This window comes from Hemitrygon akajei, chromosome 18 (assembly GCF_048418815.1).
Source record: "Hemitrygon akajei chromosome 18, sHemAka1.3, whole genome shotgun sequence".
NCBI lineage: Eukaryota > Metazoa > Chordata > Chondrichthyes > Myliobatiformes > Dasyatidae > Hemitrygon > Hemitrygon akajei.
In genome coordinates, this window is record NC_133141.1 from 39,520,075 (window position 1) to 39,545,248 (window position 25,174).

At 40.8% G+C, this 25,174-nt stretch overlaps 1 protein-coding gene across 12 annotated transcripts in view; it reads left to right on the forward strand.

Moving 5' to 3' along the window:
- Positions 1 to 25,174, forward strand: part of LOC140741337 (thyroid hormone receptor alpha) — a 502,247-nt gene that overhangs the window by 432,671 nt on the left and 44,402 nt on the right. For 11 of the 12 annotated variants that reach the window (XM_073071435.1, XM_073071445.1, XM_073071436.1 and 8 more), the window contains one exon: positions 5,407 to 16,209. The exons of the other annotated variant lie outside the window; for it this stretch is intronic. In XM_073071435.1, the coding sequence (XP_072927536.1) occupies positions 5,407 to 5,657 (251 nt within the window). In that variant the 3' untranslated portion in view covers positions 5,658 to 16,209. Of the gene's footprint in view, positions 1 to 5,406; positions 16,210 to 25,174 lie in introns of those variants that run through there. 12 annotated transcript variants of the gene reach the window in all.

Here is a 25,174-nt window from a genome sequence, read left to right on the forward strand (position 1 = left end):
TCTGGACAAGTTAGGACTTATTCTTTGGAACATGGGAGACTGGGAGATGATCTAATAGAAATGTGCAAAACTCTGAGGGGCATACATTGGGCAAATGCACACTGTCTTTTTCGCAGGGTTTGGAAATCAAAATCTGTAGGACGTAGATTTAAGGTGAGAAGGGAATAATTTAATAGGAACTTGAAGGGCACCTTCTTTACACAAAGGATGCCATGTACATTGAGGAAGTGGTTGAGGCAGGTACAATAACAGCTTTTAAAAGACAGTTGCACAGGTACATGCACAGAAAATGTTTAGAAGGACATTGGCTAAATGCTAGCAAATAGGACTAGCACATTGGTCAGCATCAGCTGAAGGGCGTGTTTCCATGCTGATTAAATCTGTGATTCTCTGACTATAACTTCAGCTGCTTCATCATAGAGACAATAGACAGTAGGTGCAGGAGTAGGCCATTCGGCCCTTCTAGCCAGCACCACCATTCACTGTGATCATGGCTGATTATACACAATCAGTACCCTGTTCCTGCCCTCTCCCCATATCCCTTGACCCCGCTATCTATAAGAGCTCTATCTAACTCTCTCTTGAATACATCCAGAGACTTGGCCTCCACTGCCTTCTGGGGCAGAGCATTCCACATATCCAGCACTCTCTGGGTGAAAAAGTTTTTCTGCATCTCTGTTCTAAATGGCCTATCCCTTACTCTTAAACAGACCCATCAGCGGGAACATGCTTCCTGCCTCCAGCGTGTCCAATCCCTTAATAATCTTATATGTTTCAATCAGATCCCCTCTCATCCTTCTAAATTCCAGTGTATACAAACCCAGTCGCTCCAATCTTTCAACGTATGACAGTCCCGCCATTCCGGGAATTACCCTTGTGAACCTACACTGCACTCCCTCAATAGCAAGAATGTCCTTCCTCAAATTTGGAGACCAAAACTGCACACAGTACTCCGGGTGGGGTCGCACCAGGGCCCTGTACAGCTGCAGAAGGACCTCTTTACTCCTATACTCAATTCCTCTTGTTATAAAAGCCAGCATGCCATTAGCTTTCTTCACTGCCTGCTGTACCTGCATGCTTGCTTTCATTGACTGATGTACAAGAACACCTAGATCTCGTTGTACTTCCCCTTTTCCTAACTTGACTCCACTTAGATAGTAATCTGCCTTCCTGTTCTTGTCACCAAAGTGGATAACCTCACATTTATCCACATTAAACTGCATCTGCCATACATTTGCCATAGAGCAATACAGCATAGAAACAGGCCCTCCATGCCAAGCTATTATTCTAACTAGTCCCATTGACCCACACCCAAACCATAGCCTTCCATACCCCTCCCATCCATGTACTTATCCAAACTTCTCTTAAACATTACAATTGAATCCACATCCACCACTTCTCCTGGGAGCTCATTCCACACTCTCACCATCCTCTGAGTGAAGAAGCTCCCTCTCAGGTTCCCCTTAAATATTTCACCTTTCACCCTTAACCCATGACCTCTAGTTCAAGGCCCACCCAACCACATTGGATTTATTCTACCTATACTCCTAAAAATCTCCCCTCGATTTCCTACACTCCAGGGAATAAAGTACTAACCTATTCAACCTTCCCCTATAACTCAAGTCCTCAAGTCCTGGCCACATCCTTGTAGATTTTCTCTGTACTCTTCCAATCTTAGTGATATCTTTCCTGTAGGTAGGTGACCAGAACTACTCACAATACTCCAAATTAGATCTCTTCAATGTCATATACAACTTTAACATAACATCCCAACTCTTGTACTCAGTACTCTGATTTATGAAGGCTAAAGTGCCAGGAGCTTTCTTTACAACTTTATCTACCTGTGACACCATTTTTAAGGTATTATGGATCTGTATTCCCAATCCCTTTGTTCTACAGTACACCTCAGTGCCCTATTGTTCTCCATGTAAATCTAAAACAACAGAACCCCAGAACTTTGAGCTGCTAGTCCTGCCCTCCTGCGACCAAGTCTCACGAATGACTACAATGTCATAATTCCACATGCTGATCCATGTTCTAAGGCCATCCACCTTTCCTACAATTATCCTTACTTTGAAACAGACACAACTCAGAACATTATTCCCAACATATGCTTAACCTTTCAATTCCTGTCTTCGTATGTAGGCTTCTTAACAACATCTTTTCACACAACCACTCCACTATCTGCCCTGGCACTCTGGTTCCCATCCCGCTCCAACTCTAGTTTAACCACCCTGCTCTCCACGGTCCGGCACTAGCAAGCCTTCCTGCAATGATATTAGTTCCCCCACCGCCACCCCCCAGTTCAGGTGCAAACTGTCCTGTCTGTACAGGTCCCACCTTCACTGGAAGAGGGCCCAATGATCCAAAAATCTGACACACTCCCTCCTACATCAACTCCTTATCCGCATGGTAAACTGTATTATCTTCTTATTTCTGGCCTCACTAGCATGTGCTATGGGTAGCAATCCTGGGGGTACTGTCCTGTAACTTAGCACCTATCTCCCTTAATTCACTTTGCAGAACCTCATCACCCTTATTACCTGCAATGGTGCTAGGAAGTTTGTGAACCCCATAGAATTTTTGCTATTTCTGCATAAATATGACCTAAAATGTGATCAGATCTTCACACAAGTCCTAAAACCAGATAAAGAGAAACCAATTAAATAAATAACACAAATAACATTATACCTGTTCATTTATTTATTGAAAAAATTGTCCAATATTACATGTATTTGTTGGGAAAAGTATGTGAACATCTGGGATAATGCCTTTTACAAAAAGCAATTTGGAGTCAGGCATTCCAATCAATGAGATGAGATTGGAGGTGTGGATTGTAGAGGTGCCCTGGCCTAGATATAAAAAATAAAGACACACAAAGCCAGGTTACTGACAGAGCCTGCTCTTCGCAAGAAAGATCTGGTTATGTGCACCATACCTCAATCAAAACAGCTTTCAGAGGATCTGTGAAGAAGAATCATGGAGATACATGAAGCTGGAAAAGGATACAAAAGCATTTCTAAAGACCTGGGTGTTCATCAGTTCACAGTAAGAGAAATTGTCTCCAAATGGAGGAATCTCAGTACTGTTGCTACTCTCCCTAGGAGTGGGTATCCTGCAAAGATCACACCAAGAGCACAATGTGCAATGCTGAAGGAGGTGAAAAAGAACCCAAGGGCAACAGCAAAAGACCTGCAGAAACCTCTAGAACTTGCTAACTCTCTGTTCATGTGTCCACTATAAGAAAAACACTGAACAAGAATGGTGTTCATGGAAGGACACCACAGAGGAAACCAATACTCTCCAAAAAATACATTGCTGCAGTCTGAAGTTTGCAAAAGACCACCTGGATGTTCTACAATGCTTCTGGGGTGTTGCTCTGTGAACAGCTGAGACAAAAGTTGAAATCTTTGGCAGAAATGCACGTTGCTATGTTTGGAGGAAAAAGGGCACTGCACACCAACACCAAAACACCATCCCAGCTGTGAAGCACGGTGGAAGGAGCATCATGGTTTGGGGCTGCTTTGCTGCCTCAGGGCCTGAACAGCTTGCAATCATTGAGGGAACAATGAATTCAAAATTGTATCAAGACACTTTATAGTAGAATGTCGGGGTAGCAGTCCGTCACCTGAAGCTTAATAGAAAATGGATATTACAACAAAACAATGATCCAAAAGACAAGAGTAAATCAACAACAGAATGGTTTAAAAAGAACAAAGTTTGTGTTTTGGAATGGCCAAGTCAAAGTCCTGATCTTAATCCTACAGAAATGGTGTGGAAGGACCTGAAGCAAGCAGCTCATACAAGGAAGCCCACCAACATCCCAGAGTTGAAACAGTTTTGTAAGGAGGAATGGTCTAAAATTCTTCCAAGCTGATATGGAGGAGTGATCAACATTTACCGGAGACATTTGGTCAAAGTTATTGCTGTACAAGGGGATCACACCAGTTACTGAAAGCAAAGGTTTACATACTTTTTCCAACAAATATATGTAATATTGGATCATTTTTCTCAATAAATAAGTGAAAAAGTATAATGTTTTGTGTTATTTATTTCGTTGGGTTTTCTTTATCTAGTTGTAGGACTTACGTGAAGATCTGATCACATTTAAGATCATATTTATGCAGAAATAGAGAAAGTTCTACAGGGTTCACAAACTTTCTAGCACCACTATATGTCACTGATACCGATGTAGACCACAACCTCTGGCTGCTCGCCGTCCCATTTAAAAATGCTATGGACTTGATTCCAGATGTCCTGGAACCTGGGAGGCAACATACCATTCAGGAATCTCACTCTCATCCACAGAACCTCCCCTATCACTACAGCTCACCTCATCTCCCCTCTTCCATTCTGAGACCTGACCACTGGCTTTCTTCTGCTAGGCCATTCCCCCCCAACAGTATCCAAAGTGGTATGCCTATTGTTGAAGGGAACAGCCACAGGGGTACTCTGCACTGGCTTTCCATCCCCTTTCCCCTTCCTGTCAGTCACCCAGTTACCTGTGTCCTGCACCTTGGGTGTATCTACCTCCCTGTATAGCCTGTCAATCAATCCCTCAGCCTCCCAAATGATTTGGAGTTCATCCAGTTCCAGCTCCAGTTCCCTTACACCTAAGAAGCTGCAGCTGGATGCACTTCTCGCCGGTGTAGTTATCAGGGATACTGGAGGTCTCCCTGCCTCTCCACATTCCACCATCCACAGCCTACTGCTTTACCTGTGCAATAAGAAAGAACAAAGGGAATAAATAAAATAAAGTTACTCAACCAGTCTCTATGAGCCAAGGCTTCAAACTCCCTAATTTACCACTTGCCCAACTCACACAACAGTTGCTCTCACAATGGCTACTCCGCTTAAACCAAACTTCTTTTTGTTGGCCTGTGCCTAGTGCCTAATTAGCCCATGATCTGTGGTGTGCAGAATGTCCCATCTGACTTTGTTTAAAATCGCGCTCCTGCTACGCACAATCCAATGGCTCCTAGCAATCAGTGGATGCGCAAAATATCGTGACTGACCATGCTCAGCTTTTTTTTCCAAATCTCGCTCCCGCTATGCACAATCCAAAGGCTCCTAGCGAACTGTTGTGCGCAAAATATCCTGACTGATTCCACTCGCCTTTTTTTCAAATCTCGCTCCTGTTATGCACAGTCCAATGGCTCCTAGCAATCTGTGGCGCGCAGAATTCATCAGTTCGTACCTAAAAGACAACTGCGACTTGCATTTACATAGCATCTTTTGAGTGAAGATTTTATGCATACATTAAAGCCAATATATTTTGTTTATGTGTAAATATTTCCTTGACACCTTAAATCTGCGATCGACTGGCAATGTTGCAACTTTTTTAGAGGGAGAAAATAATTACCATTTGGAAGATCGTGACTGACAAACTCTTGCTGTTGTTTACAGATCGAACAGGATTGACCTGTATAAGCAAAATAGAGAAATGCCAAGAGGTCTACCTTCTGGCATTCGAACATTATATAAACTATCGCAAACACAACATTCCACATTTCTGGCCAAAATTGCTGATGAAAGTTACTGACCTGCGAATGATTGGAGCTTGCCATGCCAGCCGCTTCCTCCACATGAAGGTTGAATGTCCCACAGAACTCTTCCCTCCCTTATTCTTGGAGGTATTTGAAGATCAGGAAGTGTAGGCTTAAGTGAAAACTTGGAACCAGGAACAGAAAGTAAAACAATCACAGGCTACTTGCCCATTGCAGATCATCTTGTCTGTCTAGACCTGTCCGAAACTCAAAGAACCATTCCATTAATGCAGGTACAGTTGCAAATATTTTGTAAGTCATAGTAATGTCCTTTTATCCTTGTGCTCTGTCTTACAAAGGAAGGTCATGCCGACTAGCTGCCCATTGCTGCTTTACAGCTAATTTTATAAACAGCCATCTTCAAAAGAAAATGGCCAAAAGTCCCATCTTTGTTTCCCATGTGTTCAAATCAGTACAATATTTCTGGTGGTCTGTCACAGAATGGAAAATTCCCTCATCGTTGTGTGTTGAAGGGAGTCTGGTGTTCTCACCGGAGCCAACTATTTCTTCTTAACATACAACAGTTAAGATAGAGGAGAAGGAAACACATCTCCCTGCATCATTGTCACATGTGAGGAATTCCAAAACTGGAAGGAGAGGCAGAGATAAAAGGCTATGGAGAAGTGTTTACAACAGTGCTCAGCAAACACATCTGAACCTTTGGTTGTGCTCAAGAAATGGGAACTTCGCATGCTTATCTACATTGCAGAGCCATTTTCAACAGGAGAACAACAAATAAAGCCTCCTTCCGCCTTCCTCTCCAGCCATGGCCCGGTTCCATCAACGCCGAAGCCTCCTCTTGTCAGGTGCAGCCTCCTTTCAGCACGGAGGTTGCCAATACAGAGCCAAAGCTGCCAATGATGGTTTTTGACAAGGAGCGCAATCGGGAAGGACCGCAAAGAAAGGAAGGGGGAAAACAGAAGGGTGGCGCACAAGATTCCCCACCTCAGGAATGCCAGCAAAATGAGGTGGACAAGAACATTGGAGTCAAATGTATCAGTAAATCCTGAAGGAGACAAAATGGGGTGGAAATTTGTCCTTGGTCCCCTATACTAAATGCTTGGTGTAGTAGCACATGCACGTATTACTCAATCTCCAAACTTCAGTCTCATTGAACCAGCCCAGACATGATGGGCTGATTGGCCTCCTCCTAACTTCAAATTTTTTTGAGATTCAATTAGCTGAATTTCAGCAGACAAATACAGTGAATAGATGAAACAATGCACGTAACCAATGACAAATTTCAATCCTAATATGTTATTTGGGTTTAATATGTGCCTACCAAGGGAAGGAACAAAGGAGTTTAGTCCCTGCACTCTGAGCTTGAGTGGTTTCCTTGGTAGCCCTTTAGTTAACCCTTTAGTGGCTCTTTCCCAGGTGACATTGTTTTTACCACAATCATTCCTTTTCTGTTTCTCTCTACTTGGAATACACAACCACACAAAGCACGTCAAGTTTCCTGGCAAGCTTTGAAGGTCATCTTTGCAAGGCTAAATGTTAAAGCTGTCCCAGTGTAGTTTTCTCATTATTTGCCATTGTCAAGAACAAACCAATGTTAAAAGACAGACCTTCAACGCTTGCAGAGGCCTTGTGTGTAATGAATGACCTCAGTACTGAATCATCAGCCAGTGATTTTTCAGACACAGAGCTGGAACGGAACAACCAAGAGTTGCGGGTTGTGTAATTTCCATCCATCATTTGTCGCTGGAAATGCATTTCCACTGATTTGCATCTCTGCTAAAATTGTGGTGCTTTGTATCCACCAGTTAGAAATTACTGTGCCCAGTTCCATTTCTAGTTAGTAAAGCTCACAACATCCAATAGCTACATGGCCAAAATTCATCTCCTGAGTTAAGGGTTATTCAGTGGAGGTGCATTCTTTCTGCAGGTCCCCTGTCCAGGCACCTTATATTTCTTATTTGCTGCTTTATCACATTTGAAGTTTCTGGGTGACTGGGCAGGCTCCTCTTCCTTTCAGACAAATCCTCAATTGGAACACGAGAATGGATTGAGATCAAAGGCTGAGGTGATGATGTGGAACTTGGATTGAAACCCTTAAATTGGCTAAAAGTCATCCATCAAGGTCCACATACTTCACATAACAAAGACTTTGTGCTGCACCTCCACTGGTAAGCCCCATGTAGACTATAGGCTTAGACAACCCAGCAACTTTGGCTGTTTCAGCTGCCTTGCTAACTCAGGTACATCCCTTTACAGTACCCCTTCATACTCCCAACCCTCCGGACAACCTCAACAACCTCCGCTTTCTATTTTGTTATGAATAAGGTTCTCTTAAATATCCACAGTCTACTTGAATACTGATCAATGAGATATTTAAACCAGGGACTTACTTTCAGGAAACATTTTATCACTACATTTAAAACCGCACATTACTGAAGAGCTTAAAAAAGCTCAACTGGTGCCCTCCAATAACACTGCTGCTAACTAAAGACAGAATAAGGCCACTCAAGGGTTAACAGTGAGATACGAAAGTAAAGTGAAGGATCTACTCAGGTACAAACTGAATATAATTTTTAAAAGTATATATTAATAGATAAATATTTCATTTGGAGCTGTAACGAGGTTTATGAAATGTGAAACCATGTTTTATATTAATCACAATGTGACTAAGCCCCTTGTTTAAAAGAGAAATATTTGCATTTGTATAGCACCTTATCACATCGCTGAGTAGTTCAGGTGCAGTTAATTACTTTGATGAGACTGATTTTACCTGAGCAAATACAACTGTCATTTTACCCTCTATAGGGGTTCACGAAGAACAGTCAGATGAACCTGTTATTGGTGGTGTTGGCTTTCTGGAGAGATGTCTACCAGGGAACCCACTCCTCTGTCAATTAGCATGTGGGTCTTATCAAAATAACACCACCTTTGAACAATGGAACATCCTGGGGTAGAAAGTGGTCTTCAGTCATGCACAAGTGGCTGCTCGATGAACTCTGCATCCAAACATTGTTTCCAAAATTCAGTTTCACATTAACAGAACCAGAGTACAGCTGCTACTCTATTGTGTATTTGGCACAGAAGATAATTTCTACCACATTCCTCTTACCAGAGAGGCAGCATAGACCAGAAGCAAAATTCATAAAATGAAGCTCATGCCTTTTAAATCAGATTTCAAACAATTCTCTATGTTAATAATGGTCATGATATTTTGTAAGTATTTGATTTTCATTGAGGTAATTTACAAGCAAGATGGATACAACTAGCACTTTTCAGGTGAAATTTTGTACAGGTTCATTTTAACACTGAGAGCTAAATAACCATTTAAAATATCAGATGTATTCTTTAATATTATCTATTAAAATATTTACTGTAATTCTTTATACCATTAAAATTCTAAATTTGCAATATTTGTGGCATCTATAAAATTAACTTAATATTTTCATCCCTTACAATAGATATAACAAGCCAAGCATTGCAGCACAGAGCTTTACATATTGGAAAAGTATTCTATTTAATAACAAACAATTGATAAAACTTGACATCAGTTAGATTTCAGTTAGCATCTGAAAATCAGTTTTTAAGATTTCAGGTTGAGATCCCTTCACCAAACTCTGAATTCTCGTGGAGGGAAAACAGAAACATTTAAGTTATTCCCATAATTTATTACCAGCCAATCCCAGAGCTTTTGGTTTTCATTTCCAGATTTACTTTTGAATTTTATTTCCATGCAGTTCTGGATTGTTTTAGCATAAAAGCTCTGCTAGAATTTGCTAGTAGCAGATATTTCTGGACAGAACCAACTCTTCTTCTCTGAATGCCCTGGCTCTCTCTTTGCATGAGTGTCAGTCTCATTTCAGCACCAAGGTTTTTGGTTTATTTTCATTTCTGTTGCCTCATTCATCCAGCACATTTTCACTTTCTTCTGCCCCAGATATCTTTAGTTTCATTTGTCCTGTTTACTGGGAATGGCTGTTCCTTAACTACATTCTGTGTTTATAAAGTACCACCAACATCAACATCCCAAGAATTTAATTGAGGCCTGGTCAGACAAAAATAGATGCAAATAAATACACAGCTCCCTTGTAACAAGCATTTCTCTCTCAGTTTCAGTTAAAGTCCTCTCCTAACCCTGGATTTAAAATCAATCTATTACCTTTCACTTCTTTTGTTGGTGTTAATTCTGAGTTTGTGCCCAGTGGATCAGTCAGACTTTCGGCACTCATCTTGTCAGTAGCAGAGTGGTGACAAGGTTTCAACCACAGATTCAGGGGTTCGAGCTGTAATCCAATCCATGACAGCTAGGCAATTTAACTTCAGATAATTAAACAAATCTGGTAATACAAATCTGAAGTCTAGTGTGAGTGGCATTAACTATGAAACTACTATATTCTTCATAAAACCTGCTGTACTTCACAACTATCCTTCAAGGAAGGATGTCTGTACTCCTTACCTGAAGTGGCTTATAAGTGACTACTGTCCAATTATGTGGCTAACTCTTAATTACATCATTAACCCTGATGCATTTATGGATGGACAATAAATGCTGTCATTGCCAGTGGCATTGACACTATGAATAAATAAATCTTTTTTTTAAACTGATTAACTTTGGAAAAACTCTTACCTTGTTTCAGACCTTCAAAGTATCTAATATATCTTTTAAAAAGTATGTTAACTTTGAAACAGGGTTTAATAGAATGGTAACTGGTCACCCAGGGTTAAATTATAAATGAAGACTTCATGAACAAGGGTAATAGTTCCTGAAATTTAGAAGGTTAAGTGATGATTTGATTTAATTCAAATTATATTTTGAATTCAATTTTAAATTTTAAAATTATTTTTAAAATTTAATTAAAATTTTAATTTAATGCTTAGATACTAAGGAACACTGAGAGTGTAGACAGAGAGAAGCTCTTTCCACCATTTGGGGAGACAAAGAGTCAGTCCTTCCTGGAATGAAGTCAGGAAACAATTTACACACTACAAATGGTAAAAACTTGAAACTCACTTCTCCCTATAGCAATTAATGCTACATTAAGTGCCACATTAATTGCTAATTTCAAATCTGATGTTGATTAACTTTTGTTAATGAAAGGAATTAATTGATTTGAGGAAAGCTGATTACATGAAGTAGGTCAGAAATATCAAACAATAGGGTAAATAAGCTTCTTATGTCCCTATCATTGTGTTCTGCCATTTCCTGATTTTCCATTATGCTCTAAGCTCCTCAAATATTAGTTTTAGTTTTACTTCTGATGTGGCCCTTTCAACCCTGCACTCTCATTGCTAAAATAGCCATATCCAAGCTTAAAGCTCCATTTTTCTACTCAATTGCATGTCCTCAGCAAGAAATTTCTATTACTTAGCAGTCATTAATACAGAAGCCAAACCCGTGTCATCGTAAAAGTTAAGTCACACTTCCAGATTTTCTAACTACGTAAAACCCAACACTGCCCTAATTTCAAACAGCTGGAGGAACTCAGTGAGTCAATCTGCATCTATGGAGGCATAGGGATGGTCAACGTAGGGATCTCATCAAGTCAAGATCCTGCAATCTGAGTCTTAACCCAAAATATTGACTATCTCTTTGCTTCCGCAATGCTGCCTGACCTACTGATCTCCTCTGGCTTTTTAGCTCCAGATTCCAACATCTGTAGAATCTTCAGTCTCCACTGCCCTAACTTTCACTCCTACAAACCCATAATGACTTTGATTACTTCTAAAAATATGAAAAGGCAGAGATTTTGAGGTGCCACAAACAGTGCAGAAGATAGTACTAGTCTTTAAAAGTATACCTTCAGCTGTATATGTGTCAAATAAAACTGAGTGCAAGAAAGCACGAGGAAAACATTTGATGCAAAGAGTGAGACGAGACACCACAAGCTAAACAGGTCAACTTTGTACAGCACTTACTTATGAGAGAGACGGGAAGGTGGTAGGTTAGTTTACCAAAGCAGTTAGTAAAACACACACACTTAGTGAGCTACATAAATAGAGGAATTGTATATTATAGTACACCCATACAAAACAAAAATTCAGCCTCATATGGAGATTTCACTTCATGTAAAACGTAAAAACTTTGGAGAAGATGTAGATAAAATTCACTGGATGAGTTCCAAGAATAAAGGATTACACTTATGTATTATTATGGAAGAGGTTGTTCATCTTGGAGCAAAACAGCCTCAGTTGAGATTCAAAAAAGGTGCAAATACAGAGTGATACAGAGAAACACTTTCCAATAGCTCTTGGGTCAGTAACCTAAAGCACAAATTTAAAGTAGCTTAAAAGCAGAGGTGATCTAAGGAATAAAGTTGTTATATATTGATTGATCACCATTGGGCATGCACTCCCTGAAAGGGTGGTGTAAACAGATTTCAACAGCATCTTACAAAAAGGAATCAGATAAGTACTTAAAAGGTGACAAAAATGAAAGAGCTATTGGGAAAAAATCATGAGGATTGGACTCCCAGACTCCCAGAGCCAGCACAGGTTCAATAGACTGAAAAAGCCTCCTTTTGGAGTGTAATGGTGTATATCTCTCTAATCAGTTGTGCATGCCTCTGTTAACTGTTAATGCATAATGTGCAAAATGCAATAGGTAAGATTTCATGTTATATATAATATATGTCAAGAAAATGTCCTGATTGGTGGAAATCTGTGATTGCAGCAATCTTCCTTCAAGGCATCTTGGGGTTTTTTAAACAACAATGAATTCTTCAACTAGTGATGAAGATTTAAAGCAATGTCTCAGAATATACTGAAGAAACTGGTCTTCAACATTATTGAAGACTGGGAGGAATTCTCAAAGTAGATATGATATGGACAAGTGATTTATTGTGGCCAACATTTAGCATTTAGAAAACATCTTCAATTTCTGTTAGTTTCTCTTGCTGCTTTTTAGTTTTAATGTTCAATGTGATTTGTCTGGCATTGTCTGATAATAAATTCTCAATCTGCTGCATGCACATGAATTGAGACACCAAGTTTATGTAAAGCATCAGAATCTGCAGATGCTGGAAATTTTAAATAAAAACAGAAATTGCTGAAAACACTCAGCAAGTCAGACAGCATCAGTAGAAAGATAAACAAGAGTTAATGTTTCAGGTCAAAGATCCTTTGTCAAAACTGGAAAGAGAGACAGCAAGTTGGTTTTACTTTGAAAACACCATGAGGTGGAGAGCAGGTGTAAATGTGGCAATCTAGTATGGACATAATCATTCAAAGTTCAGAGTAAATTTATCATCAAACTACATATATGTCACCATATACAACCCTGAGAGTCATTTTCTCGCAGGCAATCACAGTAAATATAAAGAAACACAATAGAATCAATGAAAGACTGCACTCAACGGAATGGACAAACAACCAGTGGGCAAGATTTTTACTGACTGGATATAAGATTTTAAATAAATTCTAAATTCTAAAAGGCAACAAACTGTGCAAACACAAAAAGAAAGCAAAAGATAAATTAATAATAATAATAAATCAATAAGTGAAAAACACCAGAAATACGCTGAATTAAAAGAGGAAATGGAAAGACTTTGGAACATGAACAGGGTATACATTGTTTTAATAGTAATATCTACAACTGGTGTCATCCCAAAGTCACAACGCAATAACATTAAACAATTAGGGCTACACAGCAATATCTATGTAAATCTTCAGAAAGCTAAAATACTACTCACGTCCAGCATAGTCTGAAAGTTCCTAACAATTGACAAATGAGCATGCTTGACTATGCTCATACCTCAGGTTTTACTAGCTTGCACTGAGAAAAAGTAAATAATAAATAAATAAATATTGAAAACATGAGAGGAAGAGTCCTTGAGTGAATCCATTGGTTGCGGGAACAGTTCAGTAATGGGGCAAGTGAAATTGAGTGAAATTATCCCCATTGGTTCAAAAGCCTGATAGCTGATGGGTAATAGCTGTTCCTGAACCTGGTGGTGTGGGTCCTGAAGCTTTTGTACCTTCTTCCTGATGGCAGCAGCAAGAAGAGAGCATGGCCTGGGTGGTAGGGTTCCTTGATGTTGAATGTTGCTTTCCTGCCACAGTGCTCCGATGGTGGGGAGGTATAGCCCATGATGGACCAGGTCATATCCACTACTTTTTGTAGGCTTTTCCGTACAGGGGTACTGGTGCTTCCATACCAGACCATGATGCAACCAGTCAATATACTCTCCACCATACATCAATAGAAGTTTGTCAAAGTTGTAGGTGGCATGCCGAATCTTTTAAAACATCTAGGAAAGTTGAGGCACTGCTGGGCTTTCTTCATAATTGCACTTATGTGCTGAGCCCAGGGCAGATCTTCTAAAATGATAACATTGAGGAATTTAAATGTGCTGACCCTCAACTGAGCCAATAACCATACTCTGGCCAATTCAGATACAGACAGAGAAAGCAAGTTACCTGAAGTTATAGAATGTTTATGTTCTCACTCACCAGCTCCCAATTTCATAGCAATTGTTCCTTTACTTGGTTTCTCTCACTCACACTCTCTCTCCCTAATTGCCCCCACAAGCCCCTCAACTAGATGATCTCATTCACAGCTTCTCCCCACAGCAACTCTGTCCTTGCTTATGATAGATAATTTCATTGTCCTCTCTATCCATCCCTCACCCTCTGCACGTAAAGCCTACTATTTGGCTCTCGTCCACTTCTGAGGAAGGCTCTTCAACATGAAAATTTAACTCTGTACCACAGATGTTGCCTGACCTGCTAAGTGTTTCCAGCATTTTCTCTTTTTATTACTAGTTTTAAGTAGCTTGGTGAGGCTGGGAGCCCATTACACCAGCTCAGAAAGTCTTGAGTCAGCTTGGGCTCAGATAATGCTGAGTAAGAAGGTGTTTTTTGGCTGTCCAGAATGTTGGCTAACAGCCCTGTGTAATACTGAGCGAGGACAGCCAATCGGATGTGCTAACTTTTGTTAATTGGAGAGTCTTAGTTAAACATAAAATAATCTCTTGGCAGTGTTTCATACAAGAGTAGGAAAGTTATCCCTTCTCTCCAAGCCAACAGTTATCCTTCAATCAGCATCAGGGAAATGGGTTTCTGGTCATTATCACAATGTTGCTTGTGATAGCATGCCATAAAAAAGTTGGCTGCTATACTTCTTAAGCCAGTTCTAATTTGAAACTACTCCATTGGCTGTGAAATGTTTAGGAATGCTGTGAAGGAACTTTGCAATTAGAAGCTACCCTGTTTCGTTCCTGTTGCTGTTGAGGGGTGTGGAGAGTTCAAAAGGTCACCCTTATTCAAGTGAAAGTGACCAAGGGCAGAAAGACTGCAAATGAAAGGGAGGCCACAGTAAATCACTTGCTTACACACTCTGCCTTGATCAGTGACATGGCTTTGCTTATGGAATTTGTGCCATTTAAATCCACCTTCATAGAGAGAAAAAAGGTGAGATGCAAACAAGACAGTACTACATTGCTTACAGAAATATGGTTGATGACTCAAAGCTTCATCGCAGCAACCAATTAATAATCAGTCCTCATCTTCTTCAATTTATAGAGGCTGTTTATTGTGTTTTCCCAGTTGTTTGTTTCTGCAGTTGAGATGTGTATTGTTAGGATGTTGCTAACTATTGTGAATCTTTGCTTTATCACTGTCTGGATCAGCTGTTTCCTATTGACCCAATATGCCCGTTAGTTAACCAGACCTCAAGACAGGTTAAGGCTCTTCGGCTGCTGCTTGCACGTGGGCTCTGCTTTCTGGTTTCAAAATTTTGAAAGTCTTGACAAAGTTCCTTTGTTTTGAGTTTAATGTTTCTAAAGTCCAACTTCCACACTAATACCTGGACCTGGACTGGAGCATTCCAACTACCCCTCTGTGGAAAGATTGCTGAAAGCAAAGGCAAATGCTCCCTGAGTTCTTCCAGAAATCAGAAATGTCATTTTGTTTTGTATCCCGAGCAACAGATTTAAATTTATCTAAGTGCTCTTTTAGAAAAGAGTGGGATGCTGGATATTGAGTGTGTAGACATCCAATCTAGGTGTCATGTGGTGGGGTGATGGATTTACCTGATTATCTACTGAAGTGTGCAGGATCCAATTCAGGACTCCCAACTTTCCGGTTGAAATTGGTAAGGATACCAATAACATCGTATTTTTTGTGTACCTTTACAACATGTGATTAACTCTTAACTACCTTGAAATGTTGCCTCGCCATGTCTTGTAAAAGAACAAGAAACATGCCACACTAACAAGGATTCCAGTAGGGTTACTTTTTGTAATCAAGTCCAAAAGGGAACAGGAGTAAAGATTTGGAACTAAAGCTTTGGGTTCTGAAATTTGCTTGTTCAGTGGCAAGAATTCCTCTTAAAAAATCTTGATAACGCATTGCAAGAGATCAAAAGGAGGAGATTTACCTCCATTTTGAGGTTGGAATTTATACGTCAGAGGAAGTTTTGGATCCCAAGTTCCCCACTGAGCTCTGGAGGGGGAACCAAGGGATTCTGCAGATTAAGGAGAAAGTGAGTTTTATCAGTTCCCCGAGGAGATGGGGAGAACAGTTGTTCTGCTGCAAACTGGATTCTGAGCTGCTCTAGTAGCTACACAACAACCTAATAGACTGCTAAAGCATTTGCCACTTTAAAATTTCTCTTGTACTTAACATGTTATTTGGAAATTGATTTTTAAAAGTGCACATTAAGACATATGTACATGGAAAATGTCCAGCTCATATCTAGTTTTCAAACTTAAGAATGAAGAACTTGTGTAAACCATTGGGTACCTTAACCCTGCTCTGCGATATAATAATCCTATGCTTCCTCTCTCCCATTCACAGTGTGTCCACAGGAGAAAGGCTTGCTTTTACATACACTTAACATATGTGAAATGATCAAACATAATCACCTGGAATAATTTGATTTCCACATTTCTCTAACCAACACTATTGACTTATTATTCATTATCCAAGTGTTCCTGCCTAGTCCCTGCCAATCACTAGTCCTAAAACAGACCAAACCTCGTCCCTGCCATAATGTCAAAATCTGATGTATTTCCTCACTGTCCAGCACAATCCTCATTGCATAATCCAAGCCTTACACTGTGACCCAGTCCCCAGTGTTCAACCATATCCTCACAAACAAACCCAATTCTCATTATCCAACTCTTAACACTACTGACCAGTATTTTCTCCATTGTCCAACCTAATTCCCATTGTTTCATACAATCTCCACTATCTAACACAGTCCCTATTGTCCAAAGTAATTTCCTGAAGACCGTTTCTGCCTTTCTTGGTTCAATCCTTCCTCCATCAAATCAGATTTGGCCCAATAACTAATGTCCAGCCCAATCCAATCCTACCTGTATGGCATAATATCCCAGCCAATGGAGTTGGTCCCTGATGGTCTCACGCCAGGGAGAGTGGGAAGATAACACATGTAATCCCTGGCTAATTATTAGGGTATATCAAGGAGAAGTAGAGCCCTAAATGGACTAAGGAAGAGACAAATCTATATTTAATTCAGAAATAATGTGTAAATTAATAAGAGTAATCATGAAACTGTCAAATTATCATAAAAATCAAACTGGCTCACTAAGGATGTTTTTAGTAATGAGTTCCTTGTCCTTACTAGATTTGGACATTGTGGCTCCAGATGTGATTCGATGGCTGAATCAAATAGCTACACAGAGTGGCCTAGCAAATTATTCAGTCGCATTAAACAGCCAAGGTTCATGGAGCCTCAGGGTGATCGGAACAGGTGACAAATACCAGCCTTCCCTGAGATGCCCACTATCCTGAGAATTAATATTGTTATGCCAATGCATGCCCAGTGGGCATCAGTGTCGTGTAACATCATTTAAGCCAATGATCATTGATAGTTTAGATGTTCCATCAGAGCCAAATAAAGGCCCCACGCTGTGGTGCAGGAACGAACACTTATTTTAAAAATATTTTTCTGAAGTAAATGCTTACAGCTAAGAATTCTCTCTGCAGTCACCTTCCCTGTGCTAAAAGGTGGTCAGTACTTACAACCTCTCTTGGCATGGCTCAGCAGGGGAGCCTGTCTCCGACTGATAGAAGTGTCCTGCTCGCGCCAGATTAGGTCCTCACTGTCTATTGCTGTATACCTGAGAGGAGATTTCAGCAAAGCTGCAGTTAAAGTTGATGCTGTCCAGTTCTGCCTAGAGGCTGGAAAGAGAAAGTTAACTCATGCCCAATGGGTTGTCATTCTTGTATGTGGAGGCTGGTGTTTGCCCCTCTCAGGGTCTTCAGAACTGGCTTTGATGGCTACCAAATGCTGTTAAGGAAGCAACCCAGCAGTGACATCACTGTCCTGACTGGATTCGTTTACCAGTGTTGTTGCACCAGACTGATATTGGCACTATGTGGGGTTGTGGGATGAAGGGATCTTGAGATGGGGTGTGTGAGGGAAGGGTGGGAATCAGGTAGGGATTGATATCGTGAAGAAGCCTTATTTTCTGTTGGCTACTCACTGCTGGTGTATTTGGCAGTGCTGATGGCACAGACTCTTTGGAGGGTGCACAATGGTGAAAGATAGCAGGGCAAGTGGATATTAGGGAGGGAGGAGGGGTGGGCCAGGGATTGGGAGGGCAAGATGGGTTAGGGTGGGTGGGTGTTGGATAGCTTGCACTTTGTAAATCCGAAGGAAAGGGAAGATGACAACAAAATGAGGTCAAAGTCAATGGTCCTAAGATTAAAAACTGGAAATGACCTCACAAGACATCAAGAAACTGTGGAGAAAGCATGACCAAAGAGTGAGAGAGAAAGTCTATATATATATAAATATATATATTTTATAGAAATACTGTTTCAAATTGATTATCCTGTCAGTGAGCAGGACATTATGAATGTGGCCTTGGAAGCCTGTAGAAAGCACCTTGATTTGTAATATTTTGCTACATGCAAAGGAAAACAATGGAATTTTATTAAACATGAAGAAGAATTATGTTAAGAGCTGATCATTTTATGACAGTTGGTTAAAACTAACATACTCCTGTGGATGTCTAACCACCACAAGGAAGAGAATTTTAGAACTATTTCAGCAACTTTCAACAAAACTGTAAGAAACTATTTTTTTATATGTTGGAGTCATTATTCTTGAAATGCTGACTATAAAATTTATCTGATCTCTTGGATTAACATTTTGCAATCAGAAAATGAATAATGTATTTGCTTGTCTCCAACAATATGTCTTTGTAATTTATTGCTCCGGTCTAAAGTGTCACATTGCCACTGGGAAGATGATGTTCTGGGTTGAAGGTGGAAGTCCTGGTAAATGTGACAGGAGAAAAACTGAGTCAAATTTTCATCCCTTCTCTAGTAACCTGGAAAAACCAGCGGCCGTTTGTATATGAGGGACTGTAACTCCAACACATGTTGTCTGTTGGGGAAAGCCTTCGTTCAGGCAACGGAGTACCTGGAGCCTCTATTTGTGTACATTTCCTTTGCTGGATAGAGAAACCTTTCAGTCCACTTGATGTTGAACACTGGGTTGTTCCTCTTCCTCCTCAGGGAGGGGTGGCCACTTCTGGGAAAAGGCAATGTCAGTTTTGTCCTAAGGAACGGGAACGTGACCTTGAACTAAAAGCACGCAGTTGGATTTTGGTGCACCACTCAGTCCCTCAGGAAATGGATGTGCAGCCCACAAGGTATTGGCCAGGGCAGCTCATTTCCAGAATTTCAAGTGGCCTGCAACAATATTGGTAGGAGGTGTGGATGACCTCTGAGCTTAGTGATCTTCTTTATCCATGGTACACAGAATGGTCATACAGTGGTTAAGTTACTGAGCTAACAGACAATGACAGAGTTTGAATCCTATCATAGCAGCTGAACGATTCAAATCATAGTAATTTATTATATCTGGAATTACATCAGAAAGCCAGTTTCAGTAACAGTAACCACAAAGCCACTGGATTGTTTTAAAAACCCCTCTGGTTCACTAACATCCATCAGAGAGGGAAATCTACCTTCCTTACCTCGTTTGACCTACATGTGGCTCCAGGCCACCGACATGCTTGACTCTTAACCCTCTCCTCAGTCTGAGGCAATTAGGGACGGACAATAAGTGACAAGTAATGTCCATAACGTGTGAATAAATAACTCTTACATAAAAACTGACACTCTAAGGTTTGTACAGTGCAGAGAGTAAACCAATTGTGGCCAAGCCTTTGGCTCTCATGCTCTGGCTAAGCAAGGATGTATTTTTTTAAAGCACTAGTGCACAGTTCACACATGTGGTGCAGTTATTGAACAACTAATGTCATAGTTTAAGTAGAGCTTTGTGTGTCGTTTCACTTTAATATTGGTAGGGATTCACTAAAGCACCTCAAGGGCCTCTGCAGTGGGCAATAGGCCCCTCCTATATCCATCCCACTACAGGAGGCCCAGTACAGCTCCACTTAAAGGTGTACAATATATCCAGTGTCCATAACTGGAAGCTGGACAGTGTATCTCCTGTGTGAGGACCTCGGGTCACGTTGCAGTTCTGATCATTAGATGAATTTCTTTTAGGAACAGATCAGGGCCACTAAGGCCCAGCAAAATGGTACCATTTGAAACCTCCTTTCGTCTGCCATTGCTGATTGAATTATCGATGTGCTGCTTTAGCTTATCGCGGGCCCTGTCCAGTGTGTTGTTGTTGTTCTGTAATTAATGCTCATGAGATGAGGCTGTCTGTCTTCCTTTCCTTCACTGTGATGTAAATAAGGCAACAATACCTGCTGGGAGGAGAAGGCTGCTGCAAGCAGGCTCTCACTATAGATTGTGTTGCGTGTCAGATAGCTTTGGCTGGGATAACATCACTGAGGCTATCAACAATCACTGAGTGTATGCAATGTACGACTAAATCTTTGTTTATGGCTAGGATTTTAAAGGAAGATATTTTTATGGTTAATTGTTGCTATCTATTTTACTATATATATTTATGTAATAAACTTGTGACAGAAACATTCTTTTAGTGTGACTTGATTTATTGCACACAGCGCATAGTAAAGACTTCATTTAGATGGTCCTCCAGTGGCCTGGGGACATGGTGTGATGTAGATATAAGGTACAGTCCCTCTTATAAGAAAAGAAGAAGCCTATTTATGGGCAACAAGACTCTGCAAACAATTAACTTGATGGATAATTAGTGATATTGAGTGTTAGAGATTGGCCGAATTAAGGATTTTTTAAGATTAGCTGAAACATCAAAACATACAATGAAATGCATCATTTGCATCAACGACCACACAGTCCAAGGATGTGCTGGGGGCAGCCCGCAATTGTCGCCACTCTGGTGCCAACACAGCACGCCCTCAGCTTACTAACCCTAACCCATATGTCTTTGAAGTGCAGGAGGAAACCGGAGCCAGAGGAAACCTTGGCAGTCACGGGGAGAACATACAAACTCCTTACGGATGATGCGGGATTTAAACCCTGATCTTCTGATTGCTGGCGTTGTAAAGCATTGCGCTAACCGCTGTGCTACCATGCTGCCTAATTCATGCCATTGGACCTCTTTATCCCCCTGAGAGAGCAGATGGGACACTGGTTCAATATTGAATAGCTGCTAAAAAGGAAGCTATTCAGCCCACTAAGTTTGTACTAGCTGTTTGTAGAGTAATTCAGCCAGGCCTGCTTCTCCTCCATGATCCAGCAATGTGCCTTTTACTAACATGAGAAAATCTGCAGATGCTGGAAATCCAAAGCAACACACAAAAAATATTGAGGAACTCAGCAGGCCAGGCAGCATCTATGGAAAAGAGTAAACAAACAACTTTTCGGGCCGAGACCCTTCACCTGTCCTGCTGAGTTCCTCCAGCATTTTGTGGATGTGCGTTTCACCTCCAGATCTAATCCCCTTTTGAAACCACGTGGCCAAGCAGGACAAGTCAAATAGGTGGGACTCTGAAGGTACAATACATCAGCCCCTCACCATCAGATTATGCAGTTTGAACCACAACACTAGAGCTATGGGTAACTGTTTATGGATATCCTCCAGCAAACTGTTGTCGATGGAAGGGCAGAGTTGATGCAGTGCTCTGTGACAAAAAATTACCAGTAATCATGTTCAGGGACTCCGTTTGAAGAATGGCTATTTTGCAAAGATACCAGGGTCCATATCAGGAACCTTGAGACAAGACGCAAGCTAGACTGAAAAGTACTAAACCTCTGCTGTTTTTGAGTATTCACTGGATAGTTAAAAAATTGTTTTATCATATTGGCAAAAGGCAAAATTGTTTCCATTTTCTTCCGGCTAACAATCCACCATGTTTCTCACCAATCTCTATCCAATAGCCACAAATCTGAACTTGGCATTGGATTGTATGTTTTACTCTATTCCCCCCCCCCCCCCCCACTGGTTTTATTGCGCTCTTGAGGCCAGGTAGTCTGGAGCCTATATGTTTTCTGAGACTGGCTGAAGGCAATGGTTACACCAGAGCCTCTACGGGAAATTGTGTAGTTGCTGACTCACCATGGAGAGTATCAAAGCAGTGGCACAGCTAACCCAGGCTCATTAGCAAAACTACTTAAGAAATAGACACAAGAGACGGCAGATGTTGGAATCTGGAGCAACACACGAGGTGCTGGAAAGTCTCAGTGGATCGAATCTCTGGAGGGAAATGGACATTCAGCGTTTCAGGTCTAGAAAATCCAGACAAAGGGTCCCAACTTAAAGCTGCAACTATCTATTTCCCTTCAGAGATGCTACCTGACCCACTGAGTTCCTCCAGTAGTTTGTGTGTATACTTAAGACTTTGAATCACAAAGCTGGAGTTATTATTGGGCACTGCAATAGAGTTACAGAGCATAGAAATGGACCTTTTGGCCCATCACAAACACACTAGCCTTTTCACCCATCTACACTAATCCTATTTAGCCCACTTTAGGAACGTGGCCTTCTGTGCTTCGTCTATTTGGAAAATTAACCCAAGTTTATCAAACCTTTCTGAATTTGCTTTTGTTGATAGATTGACAAGTGGGTGGCACAGTAGCATAGTGGTTAGTGCATCGCTTTACAGTACCAGTGATCACCAGTTGGGGTTCAATTCTTGCTGTTGGCTGTAAGGAGTTTCTACATTCTCCCCTAAACCACATGGGCTTCCTCCAGGTGCTGGAAACATTCTTCCTCCCATATCCAAAAGACATACAGTTAGGGTTAGGGTTACTAAGTTGTGTGCATCCTATGTTGGCACTGGAAGCATGGTGACACTTACAAGCTGCCCCCAGCACATCCTCAGACTGTGTTGGTCATTGATGCAAATGACACCTTTCACTGTAAGTTTTGATGTACGTGTGATAAATAAAGCTAATCTCTTTTAAAGTTTTACTTCATGGACCATCTAAATGCAGTTTGTTCAGATAATACTCAGAAGGTAATTTTTCCTCAGTGGAGAAGAGCAATACATTTTGCAAAATACTGTAAGGCAAGGGTTCTGGTTAAATTTAGGGACGAGGAATATTAGAATCAATCTGGGAGAGAGAGGGTGGGGCTTTAAAGAGTTGAGACACCAGTCACAATACACGAGTTGATAGCATGGATAGAAGGAAATCCTTTTCTCCAAACAAGGAAATCTCCAAACAAGGGGAGGTATGATTTGAACCTTTATCAATCAAGGTTAATGGATAATATAAGGAAAAACTCAAGAAAACTGTAGAGAATAAAACATTCGTTCACACACCCCCACCTTTGGAAATGCTGTTGAGGCCAAAAGAGAATAGAAAATTTCCAAAACAGAATTTATTTTGATTTAAATGGGTGTTTTTTTATAGAAGCAAGGTCCGGTAAATGGAATTTAAGATGCATTCAGCCGGTTTATTAAATAGCAGAAGAGATTTCGGGTCTTGAATGAGCTCCTGCTGTTACATAATTAGATTGAGATAACTGTTTACAATTTAGTTTGACAAGATGACAGACCTCTGTCGACACCAATTGCTTCTGAATCCTCTATCATTGATCCTGATTCCAAAACACACATAAACACGTCTAGATTGACATTCAGAATCAAGGACTTGTGAGTCTTGTGGAGATTTCAACCAAATGCTACCCTCTGCCATCTTAGTCATGAATGAAAGTGAGTGAAGTTTGCTTTTCTTCTTGTCAAATATGAGAAATCTAACAAATTTTAGATTTATATTTAGAATTTTCATCACATTTAACAGAAATATTTTATTCACTTCTTCCAGCCAAAATTGATCATGTTTGATCCTTGTCCAGGTCCCATGTCTCTATGTCCTTTACTAACCTGGGCCAGTATTCATCTACTATTAAATCAAAAATTATCGATTGAGTCTTGTAGGTAATAGGTCCACGCTTGCAGCATTCTTTGAAACGTTTTTTCTATTTCTCTTATGAATAGTTCCGTTCTGCTCGTTAGGTCTCCTGCCCACCAGTAGGGTTTGGATGTTCCTGGTGTTATGAACCCCGTAACTGGGTATCTTACCAGCAAAGATAGGAGTATCCGTTGAAGTCTGATGATACTATTTTTAACAGTATTTATTAGTAAAAACACACAAAAATAATATCAATGCAAATATACAGATAATATACAACATCAATACTAAACCTAAAAGTGCGGGTATAATAATAATCAATAAGAAATAAGCTCTATCGTTGTCTAGGGGATAATGAATTGTCCGATGGAAATATAAAGTTCAGTTCAGTTCATGCAGGCTGCGGTAGTTGTTGATCACTGTGTTGCAATTGTTGGAGAGAGAGAAAGAGAGAGAGAGAGAGAGTAACTTGCCGATTTTCCTTTTACGATCTTGATCCGTCGATGCGTTACTGTTGTGGCCATTCACGTATGACCCCTCCGTCTTGTAGCTAGACCGTTCCGTGGAGGACTCGTCACCCAGGCAAGGGTGGACACACACACAAGCCCCCACCGGTCTCGTAGCGTCTCTCCTGGTGCGTCTGAGGGGTGTTTCCCCAGACCCTACTTTTATCCCCACTCACGGGGTCTCAGGTGTCAATCAGGTTGGGATGATGCAATCCCTCAACCAGACCACTCTGGTTGCCCCCTGAGGGGTTTCAATGAATAGAACAGTACTCAATACACAATTCCTTCTTCAAGAGACAATAGCAGTAATCTCTCTCTTTGTCAATAGGAGACATTCCAACCTTTGTGTATCCCTGCGTTGTCTCTCTCTCATTACTGACATGATACTGGGTATCAGGCCCGAAATAATAGCGATTTTGTGATTCTCAAAAAGGGGGGGGCGACTTTGCACCCTTCTGCCCATCAGAGTTGCTCCTCATTCATAACACTGGCATTTGGATATTCCCATCATTTACTCCCCATCCCTAATTGGTCTTGAGAGTTTGGTGGTGAGCTACCTTCTTGAAGTGTTCTCGACCTTCTGCTGAAGCTGCTCCGATGGTGCTTTGGGGAGGAGACTTCCAGCACTTGGACACTTCAACGATAAAGGAAGAATGATTGCATAGAACACATTTCAATGAATGTTACAGCAGAGCACAGGCCCTTTGGTACTGACTTTTGAACCTACTTTAAGACCAGTCTAACCCTTCCCTCCCACATAACACTCCATTTTTCTAACATCCATGTGCCTACCCAAGGGTCCTAAATATCCCTAACGTATCTGCCTCTACCACCACCTCTGGCAGAGCATTCTACCCACCTACCATTCCCTGTGTAAAGAACTTACAGCCTCCCTATACTTTCCTCTAATCACCTTAAAATGATGCACCTTGT